The sequence below is a fragment of the Prosopis cineraria genome, unplaced genomic scaffold (assembly GCF_029017545.1).
Source record: "Prosopis cineraria cultivar Desert tree isolate PC_DT_omini unplaced genomic scaffold, ASM2901754v1 PC11, whole genome shotgun sequence".
Lineage (NCBI taxonomy): Eukaryota > Viridiplantae > Streptophyta > Magnoliopsida > Fabales > Fabaceae > Prosopis > Prosopis cineraria.
The window spans coordinates 5,824,969-5,839,444 of record NW_026555342.1 but is presented as its reverse complement, the minus strand read 5'-3'; the positions used below and the strand labels follow the sequence as shown (position 1 = coordinate 5,839,444).

Below are 14,476 nucleotides of genomic sequence, written 5' to 3'. Positions count from 1 at the left end.
AAAATAAAATTTTTTAAAAAAATTATGTCTAAATTCAATTTATAAGACATTTTTTAATAAAATTATATCTACTAATCATGTGTATTAAGTACAATTTATAATCTTTTAAAAATATCCTTTATTGGTAAAAGAGATGGGAGGGAAATAAATTTATTTAAACAGTAAAATAATGAGAGATGATATTGGAATAATTATCATTGAAATTTTTTTTGTCAAAAACACCTTATATTTTGAGATATCACATTACCTCAAAAGCTAGTTTAGAAATTGAAATGGAGAGAGTAAGTATCATGGAAGATTACATATAGTATTCCAAACTAAACTACCCCTTCTTTTCATTGTTAATATTAAAAATTACCTTGTTGGTTGCATTATTGGAAGGGAACTTGAGAAGAAAATAAACATGAAAGTTTAAAGAAATTAAATTGAGTTCTTATATTCAATATTAAAACAAAATTTTCAACTAACTTCTCCATATAAGATATAACAAGAAGTATGTAGACGAATTTTTAATTCACAGAGTCATAAAATACTCTTTTGCATGGAAAAAAAATAATATAAACATGTTAGCTTGACTTTTGTAAAATTTAAGAAGATCTAGATTGAAAATTTAACACTAGAAGTGACAACTAAAATCCACCATGTAAGCAATATATAAACCCTTCATATAGTCAAAGTGTAACGAGATCCCTTAATTCAATTAAATATTAATCCCGGGTTGTTAGAAGTGATCTGTCTCCTTTAAACAAAGATTAGAAGTAGTCCAAGCAAAACCACTGAGCCAACCAATAATCACAAACCACGAAGGACCCTACGATCAGTTGACTTTGAACTCCAACAAACGGCCAGGATTGGTTCACATATCTGAAAATCACGTCAGCATGATGGCCCACGTAGCTTTATTCACAAACATGTTCCGGTTCACATATCCCCTGCCTACCAATGAAAGTGAAATATGCATGCGCATTAACGCAAACCCCATCCATGAAGTCATGAACTATACCATCCATTCAATGTAAGATCACTTGTTAGGTAGGATTAGCTGGCTATCCAATGAAAAAAAAAAAAAAAAGAACCCATTAATAACGTGGTTTATATTTATATTTATATTAAAATTAAAACCCGTTGCTGCCACTTCAATATACTATAGCTTCTTTGCTACAAGGCATTTTTTCACTGTAGCAATATATTATAACTTTTTATATTTTGGTGTTTTACATTTTTTTATGAATTTAAAGAATCACTTTATTTCTTTTTTTCCTTTTTAGTTTCGATCTTTTATTTAGAAATTTAGTTTAGGTCGCTTAGTGTTTTATTTTGTTGCAGCGCTTTTTAATCTTGTTCATATCTTGTTATGTGTCTTTAGTTGCTTATTTTGTTTATATATGATTTTAGATGACCTTGAGATGAATTTAAATAAAGCATGAAATGATATTAAAAGTGGAGAGAATTTACCAAGAGAAAGATGACATAACATGTCATCTGGTTGCCACAATAAATTCCTACAATAGAGCTTGATCTCATATAAGCACCAGAATAGGAACCTACCATCGCAATTTTTACAGTTAAAATGCATAGCTTAAGGAAGCTAGTTTTTGGAACTAGGCTTCATTTTTTACGTTTTTTAATCTTGGAGCGATTTTGGAAATCTTTGATCGAATTTAGAGCATGGAAGGAAGATAACTCATCACAATTCGCGTCTTTATTGAGTTTCTATGACTTTTCCCGTTCTCTCTCTTATGTGCCCGAATTTGAACCATTATTCTATTGTTTTGATGTTTTATTTAGCTATATAGATAGCGAAACTTTTTTTTTTTTGGTAAGATATGTAGCGAAACTTTGATATTATAAAGTGCTATGAACTCATTTGTTCTGACTATATCTCAGACTCTGTTTGGTAACTTGAAATCATGGAGAAAGAAATGAAATTGAACATGAAATCTGTTAACATGTATGTTTGGTATGCAATAATTATGATTCTTTGAAATTAGGATTTAAGAAAATTTGACAGAATCTAATTCCATCACATGCATCATGAAATCCAATTCCATGGTTTCCTTTCTCCAGTTTGCCCCTTCTCTCTCCTCCAATATAATTTTTTTTAATTTTAAAAAGGACACTTTAGTCTTTTCTTATTTTAAGTACTTATATTTTATTAAAAGTATATCAGGATTCCATCATCATACCAAACACACTTTTAAATCCAATTCTGATTTCGATTTCGATTTCGATTCCATTAAAAACTCTTCCATCATACCAAACATGGCCTTAATGTATTGATTAGTTTGTCATTAATGAATGTTTTATATTTTAATTCTAGTTTAAATTTGTATTGTTTAATAGTCGGCCACCATTAAGCGATAATTTAAAAAAAAATAAAATGAATCTCAAAAAGTAATTTCTATTTGGGCCATTATATTGGAATTGAATGTTTATGATTAATTATAGTTAATTTGCCTCTAGGACAAAAGTATATTTGAAAGACCTAAATGGTTAAAAGGAATTTGAACTTAATGCTCTTAGAATCTAATTTTAGCAAGGAATTGTTAGGTTAGACTTAAGTATGAATTTGAGTAATCTGAAAATATTCAAGATTAATTCAAAACTTAAATTAAAATTAAGTTAATCCTTGATATATAATGTTTTTTAAATGGCCATGATCTTTATGATTTGCTAATGTCAGATCTAAAGCTTTCCTATGATGTTTTTTTTTAATACAATGTCACAGCAAACTTGTGATAATAACGAGTGATAAAACAAGTTAAGTTAAACGAGCAACTTGAAGGAATATTAAATAAATAATAAACTAAGTAAACGAGTTTGGTCATAATGTTACCAAATTCGGGTTTAGCAGGGTCTACCCGACTATCCACACGAATTTAGATTATTAGAGTTTAAACTATAGCACACAATAGATGCACTAAAAAGAAAATGAGAGAGAGAGGAAGAGTGAACTAGAGAACTATTCACTCTGGGATGATTTTTATCTCCAACCACTTGTTTCTATTTATAGTGGAGGGAGGCTTCCACCAATAAGGGGAATCCAATCAATAATAATTTGCCTCATTATTTAGGAAATAAAATTATTGAAATAATTACCATCATTGTGGAGGATTATTTCTCATTTTGAAATTCAATAAAAAAAATTAATTAAATTAATTTCATATTCCGATCAACTCATCATTACCAGATTCTTATCATATCCCAATGATGGCTCATCAAGGGTGAATTTTATGCAAATTTCAGCACAACCAAAAGATAGATGTCCACACTCTAAAGGTAGATAGAAAAGCATCCTAGTATCAATCATCATAGTTTACGCCCAACACAAACAAGTAAGGAGATAAAGGGTCCCTTTATCTAATTTTGCTTGTGGGTTTAAACTCATTACCATTTCACAAAATAGACATATTTGATTAGCAGAATTAGTGCATAATCACATCCACCACACGAAGAGGAAGCTTAATTTCAAGAAGTACCTTGATAAGAAAGCTTCAAGCCATTCTATCATAAGCCTTCTCCAACTCAATTTTAATCACCATGTACCCCTTCCCTCCCCTCATTCAAGACATGGTATTAGCCATCTCCTGTAATAATATTGTCCTGGATATTTCTACTAAGAACAAAGCTAGCTTGATAGGGTAAAACCAATTTATCCATAAGAGGCTTCATTCTCTTCACTATCAACTTTGACAGTCCCTTATAAAGGACATTACACAAAGCAATGGGTTTGAAATGTATAACAACCTCTGAACTATCCAACTTAGGAATCATGGCAAGCAAGGTCTAATTAACTTCACTAATTCTTTCAAGTTCATTCCACAAAATCTTCAAAAACTTTACCACACTTTCCCCCACCATACTCAAATTTTTTTTGATAGAACACTGCCGGAAATCCATCCCCACTAAGAGCTTTAAAATTGCCAATATCAAAGAAAGCATCCCTAATTTCATCACTTGTCACATCCCGACCCACTCTCTTTAAGTCCTCCTCCCCCACTAATTCCCAACGTGGTCCAATACCTACCCATCTTCTATTAAGACAGTATTCCTTAAACAAATTATGATAGTACTTCTTCCCCATGCCAGAAATAACATTCTCATCCCACGCCCACTCACCTTTATCATTCTTCAAAAAAAGCACTTTATTTTTTGTATGCCTCACTACAACCTTATTATGATAAAATTGTGCATTGCGATCACCATGATCCAACCACTTCCCTCTATATTTTCAAAACCACAAAATCTCCTCTTGCTTTCAAGGTATCTAACAACTCTAATTTAAGTTCTTTTTCCAACTTCAACAAGAATGGATTATCCTTTCTATCTCAACAGCATCGAATACCAAAAAGCCTTTGATTAAGAATTCGCTTCCTTTAATCAATTCTCCTAAATACATCTCTATTCCAAACAATTATAGAATTTTGGAATTTACCAAGTACAGCACGCACCTTATCCTCCCTACACCAACTTCACTTCAAAAAGCCGTCAAAATCTTCATGCAACAACCAAGTTGCCTCGAAGTGAAATGGCCTATTAAAAAGACCTTTTCGCCATCGAACATGTATCCACAAAAAGATGAAGGTGATTTGAACAAACACGAGTAATACAAATCACCTCCATATTAGGAAATCTATTAAGCCACGCTTCATTATATAAAACCCTGTCCAACCTCTTGAACACCCTATCATAACCTTGCCAATGAGGTCCCTTCCAAGTAGAAAGAGGACCTTTTGCCTCTAAATCAATCAATTTACAATGATGTATCCAATCACAAAACATATTACAGCGATTCAAATTAACACGTGCACTTCCTTGCTGTTCCAATTTTGAAGCTATCTCATTGAAATCTCCAATTAACATCCATTGATCTGTCATACGATCACCGATCCCTACCAAAAGCTCTCATAACACACGTCTTCTCCCAATGAATAAACTGCTCGTGCTTAAATAACACATCAATATTCAGCGGCAAATGTGCTTTATAATTGCTAGTAGTCAGTAGATGTCACTCTTAACATATATATTTTGATAAGCTTTTATAAAGTGATTTCAGAATGAGTTTTTGGATGAATTTTGATTACCAAAGAACTTTTGACTTTCAAAAAGCTCTTCAAGTATTTTTGAAAAAAATTATTTTATCAAATATGCCATCGCTAATTTGTCAAACGTCGTGTTAAGTATAAATTTGATTAATTCTCTCAAATTAATTTAAAAAATTAGTTTATTTTAATTTATGTTAAATTTTGGTTATTAAATATATTTTAAAACAAATTGAAGTTGATGAAAATAAATTATTATATTTTTTAGGATGTAAAATTGGAATTATCTATGAGAATAATCAAAGAACCTGCATGCATGCAGGCAAAAAAAAGTGAGTATGATTTTTTGTTACTTTTTCTCCTCAAGATTCAGAGAAGAAAAAAATAATAATGTTCATGACAAATGTTGTTCAAAACCTTGATTGCATGAAGAATACAAAAAAGGTTCAGGTTTTTATGAATATAAACAAAACGAGAATAAAGTGAATGATGATGATGATGATGATGAGGCAATGTCACGTTACTTATTATCTACGATCACGTTTTGATGTGTTGATGAAAGAAGTAAATTTGATTTGGATCTAACAACACAAGTGCGTGAGTGTAGGGTCTCCAACGAAGAATGTAACCGTGTCATTACCTGAACCGAGTGAAACCATATCAATAATGATGGATAACTACCAAGGAGATATCACAATCTTCTAAGCGTTTTGTAGAATTTTCTTAAAAAAAACAAAAAAAGAGCATTAAGAATCCTATTCCGTCAGACTAACTCACTAATTATAGTCTTTCTTAGTTAACCAAAGTTTGGGATACATACAGGCCAGGCTTTTATAAGGCTATCCATTCAAGCCTAATTTTTTAATATAATCATCGAGTTTTGAAAAAATGATTTCAAGCTTAAATTTAGCTACTCAATTAAGCTCTTTTTTTTTTTTTACCTTTGAAAATGAAATATTTTAAATTTTTAATTAAATTTAGACTTTAAAATATATGCTTGTATTTTAAAATTAGAATTTACATAATATAAAAAAATTAGAATTAGAATATACATTATTTATTTTTTACTTCTAAATATTATGATTTGGATTTTAGAGCATGAATATATAATAATATAATGTAAAAATTATTTTTAAAAATTAAAAAATTAAAAAAATTTATACAAGGGTTCATGAGTCCGGCCTTAATCCTGATTAATAAGAGATCAAATTTAAGAATTAATTAATTTTAAGGTGATCAGACTTTTAAATCTAGGCTCACATGGGCCAGGCTCCGGCCATTAAATGGCTCCACAACGATGTCAATAGTGACCCTTTATAGTGGGTTGGGACTGGATGAAATTTCACACGTCTTAGTCTTTTTTCTGAAATATAATTCTGGCAAGCTGAAGGAAAACCAGAATACCAAATGGCAATTAAGTCTGAGGGAAATTAGAATTCTTGTTTAAAAAAAAAACAAAGGAGAGCTTTCAGGCATCGAGGGAAAAAATTTGAAATTGTTAAAAATATGCAAATGTTTGTAGCTAACAGTAACTTTGCCAGATTGGCATTGCGAGCTTTAGCTTGTGACTACTCAAGGGAGGACATGTTTAAGAAATTTTTTATGTTTGTTTTTTGCTGATTAAAACGAAATAAAATAATAACATGGCTGAATCCCTTTCTGGATATATAAACATTTTCTTCTTAATTTATTTCAACAATATATTTAGAGATAAATTGTTCCACTGGCCTAAAAAAATTTTGTGTTCAATAAATATAGACTGAATTTTTGAAAATTTTGAAATATGACCAATTCACATTAGTATACAAGGACTTTATTATTGATACACAAGAGATTTATCATTAAAAATTTAAAAATTTATAAAGGGTTTATTATTGATATATAATGATATATTATTAACAAAAATAATAAACCATTTATAATACAAAATATAATAAATATTGAACTATTTGCTTGATTTAATCTTATGACATAAGTTATATATGTAAAAACCTCTAGATCTGGTGACATCCATCTTTCTAAATTTTAATAACGGATTGCTGTTGCTATATATGCAATATCGTATGTATGTTTCACTGCTACAATTTTTTAAAAAGTAAAAATTATTTTCATCAACTGATCAAATAAAAATTGTCTTCCTTTATGATAGCTACAATCAAAGGATTATTGTGCTAGCATGCTTTTATTCATTCATATATAATGTTTACTCATTTCTTTTCAAATATTCATTACACCCATCTTAAATTTTTTTTTTTGGAATAAAGTCTGAACACTAAATGCAACCAGCTACAAACAAAACAAAAGTTTAAACAATTCTTCTTCCATCAAACCCCATCTCTATTATGAAAGATGGCTTTTGATCAAAGAGATAAAAGGCTCTGTTAGACTTAAGGGACCATTTGGCTAAGGAGTTAGCCAAAACATTTTACTCTCTAAACATAAAATTAACATAAATAAACAAATTTCCACAAAAAAAAAAAAAGAGTGAGCTTCCTCAATGATATCATGAAACAGATGAACAATGTTGCTTCCATGGGTAAAAAGATTAATTGCTTCAATGTTATCCATGAAAACCTTTATCTTTCTATAACCTTTGGGCCAACAAAGGTTAAGCTCATAGATAAAACTTAATAATTTAGCTATGGTGATCGAGACCAGAGAGAGTTTACAACTAAATTCCCAAATCCACTTTGCTTCACATTCATGCAAAACTCCTCCACAACTGCTTTGACCATTATTACTCACATAACCATCCACATCTAATCACACAAATTAAATCTTAAGAGCTCTCCAAGTTACTTTTTCTTTTAAACCCTTCTGTTGTAGATTGTAAGATAGCATCAAATCTCTATCCATGCAACCTCTATAGTAGGTGGAAATCCTTGACTAGTTGTTCAAGGAAGGAGCCGCTTCAAACAAGATTCTACATCTCTCAACCTAAATATCCTAGCAGATATACCTAAATAAAGTAGACCATGGGACCTTCCGCATGTAGGCTTGGCCTGCCTCAATCTTTAGATTCCATCTTACCCAATCCTCACCTTTCAGTATGGAAAATTTATTCTTGCATTCTTGCTTCAGAATAGAATTCCATTTGTCAAATGCATTTTTGCAATCTCCAAGCATGTGCTAGTAGTTCCAAGGACAAAGAACTGTATTCAAGATACCTCTGCTCAATCTAAATTGGTAGATATAAGCTCTTCCATGAGTGAATAGCCACATAAATGTCTTAATTTTCTCCAAAACATTCCACTGCCAAAAAAGTTTCCAGATGCTTCCAGTATCGTGTGCTGTAACTGCAAGAAGAAAATGATAGGCAAATTTGATAGTAAAAGAACTATCCAGAGATGGCTTCCAAACAAACATATCCTCTTCCCTCTCCTCACGAGGTGGGTGTGCACAAGTTAGACATTCAATAATATAAGAATCAAACTATGTTCCTAACTTTCATTTACCTCAATCTCCCTCTTGATTCACAAACTTAGAAACAAAATCACCATGTTGTATATGTAACCTTTCAAACCAGGAACTAGGTCAATAAGGGGCCTATTGATCGTCGACCAGTTTTCAAACTAGAAAGACATTTTCTTCTCATTTGCTAGTTTTCTTGCCTAAGCCACATTTGAACCTCTCCTAAACCTCACAAATGCCCTTCCATGTAAAGGAAAAACTTCTCTTTTTCTAGATGCAAGGTAAAGCTTTCATACCACAATTATATTTACTCTTAAGAACTTGAACCCATAAAGCTTCTTTCTTGCAAAGGAGATTTCAGCAAAGCTTCATCACAAGAGCTACATTTTGCTTTTTAAGATTTTTAATTCCCAAGCCCCCTTCCTCTTTTAGTTTGGTAACAATCTCCCATGAAAGAAGGTGGATTTTTCTTTCCGTGTCTAACTCACCCCAGAGGAATCATCTATGCCCCCTCTCTAGGCAAATGTTTTGGCAAGATCATATTTTACATGTAGTAAAAAGGTAAGGCAGATAACATCACTTTAATTAGGGTCGCTCTCCCTTCAATAGTCAAAAATCTCCCCTTCCAATTTTCCAACTTGTTTCTAGTTCTATTTAGAATCAGAGCGAACAAGACATAGGAAGCACATTTATGAATAAGAGGGATACCCAAATACTTACCCAAATCACTAGTGAGTCTAACCCCCATTACATTACTCAATTCCAAAGCTCTAGAGATGTAGGCGTTAGATGAGAAGCATACCTTAGTCTTGCTACTGTTCATGTTTTCACCAAAGGCAACACAAAACTTATTAATGCAATCTAACATAATTTCCACTGGATCAGTTGAAACTTCCCCAAAGAATACCAAATCATTTGCAAAGAAGATATGAGGGATGTTAGGGCCACCATTGTTAGTTTCCACTTATTCTCCGAAATAGCATCTTTGATACTATGATTGAGTCTCTCTATACATGAAGTAAAAATATATGGAGAAATTGAGTCACCTTATATGAGGCCCCTTGAAGGGGAAAAAGGCTTTGTTGGCTCCCCATTCCAAAGGATTTGCATAGATAGTGTTTGGATGCAAGCCATAATCACTCTACAAAAGCTTTCTTAATTTTAGATACAAAGCCATAATCACTCTAAAAAAATGCAAGCCATCTTAATTTTTCCAAATAGGAAAACATATTATTGAAGTTAGCGGTTGATGAAAATTTTCTTTGTTTCTTTGTTGTTTTGCTTTGTGCTTTGAATTTTTTAGTTCTGATTGAATTTTAGTTCCCATTTCTACCCCCCCCCAAAAAAAAAACAAAAAGGAACACATATATTGAATACCTTTTACAATATATACAAGGAAGGTGTAGATCTAAAAAATTTATTTTCACAAATGAAGAAAGTTATTTATTAATATATAAAAAATGTCCACGCAATAAAATGCATACGCTAATTTTCTTTATAAATAAATTAAAGTTATAAACCAATTAAATTAAGCGTAATTAAAAAAATATATTAGCATTACTCAAAGTATAAATATATTTCACATCGATATGAATTGTTCTTCAATTTGCAAGTTATGTATTTTCATTTCAGTTGTTTTAGAAACCATGGGCTACAGAAAACAAACCAAACTTTCTATAATCACTGCAAAATGTTTTTAATCACAACAATTTGTGATAGCTAGAATCACATGATGATATTAATTTAAAAGTTTTCATATAAGATGTAATCACTAAAACTATTCACTTGATGCTTGATATGAAAGTTATTATTCAAGATAACTTTGCTGATGCATGTAGTTTTAACCGCAATTAATAATTAATTATAACACATTGAGAATTCAAATTATAGGATCAATAAGCTCAGTTACTATATGCTATTTATTTTGTATGTATGTATGCATGTATCTATCAATCAATAACACAACTTCTCATAGATTTTATATTATATTAATATTAAAATTTTGAGACTTGTTGATTATTAAATTTTCAACTGATATTGATTTTATGAAAGTAATATTTAAATTTATTTTCACTTCACTTTATAAAAGACTTGTGAAATCTATCCACTTTATTTTGATTAAAGTATTGATATATTTATAAGGCAGAGCTCGATTAATTAATTACTATTCAATACACATGCAATTTACTTATTCAGTTTCTCATTCTTTTTTTTTTTGGGCCGAAATATTCAGTTTGTCATTCTAATAAAATATATTATGCAGTCTAAGTATAAAAACAAATCACATATTATAATTAGCATAATTTGTTATAAATCTTATATTACATATTAATTTATTCTTATTAATACATAACATACTATTTAAAATTATTAAAATTATTTTGGCGCGTGCGTTTTAAGATGCTTGTACGCATGTATGTTTCATACTATATTTAAAGGAATCTCTTGTATTTATTTTAATGCATGCCCCAAAAACTCGTTTGATTTTTCAAAGAAAGAAAGATTAAAATAAAACGTTTTCAGCTTTTAACTAATTAATGGAAAAGAATATTCCTTTAAAATCACTTGCAAATATATATATATATATATATATATTATCTTCCTCCAACTACTTATGGCAACTCGCAAATAACATAACTCCACAACTGTGCTGTTACATACATAAAGGATGAGAAAAATTAGCAACATTAATATTTTCTTGATTCCATCTTTCAGTATTATGGACAAACTTGAGAGTATTACTACCTTCTTCTTACACTAATTTAAATCTTTGTTGTGTGAGATCGTTATTACCAATGATAATCTCACGAGTATTTTAAAAATATTTTTGACATATTTCTTCCATCTTTATATATAAGGTGTTTTTAACTAAATTACACATACCAATAAAAATTTATTATTTAGTTGAAAACTCATAAAATTATAACAACTGTCTAACTTTGCCCCTGATAAATGTCTAAATTAATATTATTATGGTGGGTAAAGTAATAATTAATATCTCTTTCCCTTTTCAAGATAAGGACAAAATTAACTAACTACTTAAAATTATCATAGTACTCTTTACATTTAGAGACAAAACAAACTTATGAAAAACACTTTATATATAGGGATGGGGAGAGTATTTATTTAGCCTCACTGCATATGTCAAGATTCAAACTTGAAACCCCATCATCAGTTGATTTAACTCAACTAGTTGATAGAAGAGCCTTACGCTATTTACATATTATTTTTTGTGGTGATTCATGTGCTGCAAATCTGGGATAAAAACTTAGCTTATTCATGAAATAAGAGAAACATCAACATGAAATTTATAATTTAGACTAACAAGAGCAATCTATCTTAAATTGAAATTAAAGAAAAATAAACCTCACTTATTTTATCACCCTAAAATTTTGTTTCCTTCATTTTTTTTTCATTCAACGAAGGAAAATAAAAATAGGATAGATTATATTATTTTAGATTGCATAAATCGAAGAAATATTTAAATCTCAAGCATTATTACTATGACTCTCTTTATCGTCCGCAGCTTTCTGAACAAGAAGCATCAAGCCTGAAGATGCCTCCAATTGCTTCACGCTCTCTCGAACTTCTTCTTTCATTTCTTCCAAGGACCTCTTCAGCTTTTGAAGCTGATCCTTATTCAGACCTTCCAATGGCAGCTTCCCCGAACAAGTCAAGTTCATCTTCTTCAACCTCTCGTCAAGCATCTCTGCCTTCTTCTTCTCGGCCTCACTCTCATTCATCAGATTCATAAGCTCCTGGCTCAGCTTCTCAATCGCAGTACCGTTAATGTTGTCCGGTTTGCTTCTGACGGAACCACGGCGGAGGAACCTATTGGCCACGGCGTCGACGCCGGGTTGGCCGTAGGAGAAAGGCTTTCCTCCAGGAGAGAAAGCGATGACGGCGACTTCTGCTCCGCACAATGTCGTGAGCTCGTTTGCTTTCTTGAACACGCCATTGCGACGCTTGGTGAAGGTGACTTGCCTTGAGCTTGAGTCTCTCACCAGCTTCATCTCGATCTTTCGACGACCCATGAACCCTAACTTGTTTGATCGGAAATGTGAAAGATGAAGAAGAAAGGAGAGGAAATATTGAGCTGGAGATGGATGAGCTTGAGGAAGAATGAGGGCTATATATACACACGCGGAGGTGAAAGATTAATTTGATTTACCAAGGATTATATTACTCAGTGGGTCCCACTTTATAGTGTCTCAAAATATAAAATATTTTAACAAAAATGAAATTTTATTGATTACATCTGATCCAATATTACGCTTCCGTTGTTAATATATTTTTTCTCTCTATTTAATATTTCTCAAATAAAATTGTATTACATTAAGGATATTTTTAAAAAGTTATATTTGTACTTTTTTAAAAAAAATAAGACTGTAAAATATATTTAATAAATTTTATTAATATATATAATTTTATTAAAAAAATGTCTTATAAACTGATATTGAGGTAGTTCATTAGAAATGGTAAGTGTATATGTTAAACCTTTTTTGAAAAAAATATGATAAATTGGCTATAGATGTGAAAAATGTGTGACAAATTTAGTATTTCTAGAAAGTAATTGATAAATTGATTAATATTTTAAATACCAAAAAGAAATGGATTTAACAATTTTGGATTTAATTATTAATGTATACTATAAATGTGTCTGGGTGTAAACGTTAGGCTATATTTCTATCTGTAGCTCACATCCATACAGAACCATCCTACAAAAGGTTGAATGTTTATAACATTAAATTTGCAATCTCCTGTTGTTTCCATTTTTTTTTAAAGTAACTTTTTCACTAAAATGGACGCGTTAAAAGAAGAAGAAGAAGAAGTTGCTAGTCAGTAGAGATGAATTCCTGGAGTTGTTTGGTTCAATTTACCAGTTTCTTCAAAAAATCAGCTTCACAAACGAATGCATTTTACGAAGTTGACCGCTGCTTGTTTCATTTTTTGAAGTCTCAACTATTTTTTAATAGATGCTCCCTCTATTTAAAAATATAAAATATTTTTAATCGAATCTCACCTCAATAAAGTAGTTATTTATCTTTAAATTAATTTTATTTTTTTATATTTATCCCTGTTTAATAAAGTGTTTCACCCTAAAATAACTATAAAGTAATTTATTCAATAAAGATATTTTTAAAAAAATGCAATGATTATATATATCTTGAAAATTAAAATTTTTTATATTTTTTAACGTTTAATCCTTTAAAAAATGCCTTATATTTTTTTTAAAAAAGTAATATTTAAGATTTTAATGATAAAAGTGCCTTTTAATTGAAATTTATTTCAAAATTTTGAAAAGGTAAGATTTGAATATATATCTTTCTGTTGTTATTTTGGCTGTCATCGGAAAACTAAATTATTAACCAATAAGTTAATTTTATAATCATGGGAAAATCAGTGGCCTAATTTCCTAAAAATTGAGCTTTTTGGTAAACCAAGCCGATAAAATTTATTACTGTTGGGGATGGGGGAATGATTGCCCAAGAATAGGAGGAGAGGAGAGATAAGCAAGATTAGTAAAAAGACGTCACATCTTAATTTAAAATTTTAAGGCTCAAGTTTATGGATCATTCCTCTTTATTATTAGTTATTAAGTTTAACTTTATCAAATATGAGATTTCTCACATCATTTTATGTTCACCCACACTTGGATAATCTAAAAATCTCCCTCTTTAATGTGAGTCCACAAGCTTCCCATATTTAAGATATAACCCCCTCAGGATGGTTTAATTGGTTAACAGGTTAGAATATTTATTTGTTTGTTTTTACATTATTATTATTAAAACTAAATTTATCCAAGAGTGACAAGAAATCATGGACATTCTTTTTTTAATACCACATTTAAAGGAATAAAAATTAAACTACAAATTAAGTCATGAAGAATTGTTTTTACACACATTTAAGTAAGATCAAATAGATATATACCTATATTTATTTATATAAAGCCAAGTTATATCGGATCAACTTGTGGAATTTTTAGACATTCCTAATGCATGTAAGAGAAGGGGATTTTGTAG

General features: G+C 30.3%; 1 protein-coding gene across 1 annotated transcript; it reads right to left on the bottom strand.

The window, feature by feature from the left end:
• Window positions 1-11,941: 11,941 nt before the first annotated feature.
• Window positions 11,942-12,487, bottom strand: LOC129286044 (agamous-like MADS-box protein AGL29). The gene has a single exon (XM_054922086.1). The coding sequence runs from the start codon at window positions 12,485-12,487 to the stop codon at window positions 11,942-11,944; it is 546 nt and encodes a 181-aa protein (XP_054778061.1).
• Between the last annotated feature and the right edge of the window lie 1,989 nt (window positions 12,488-14,476).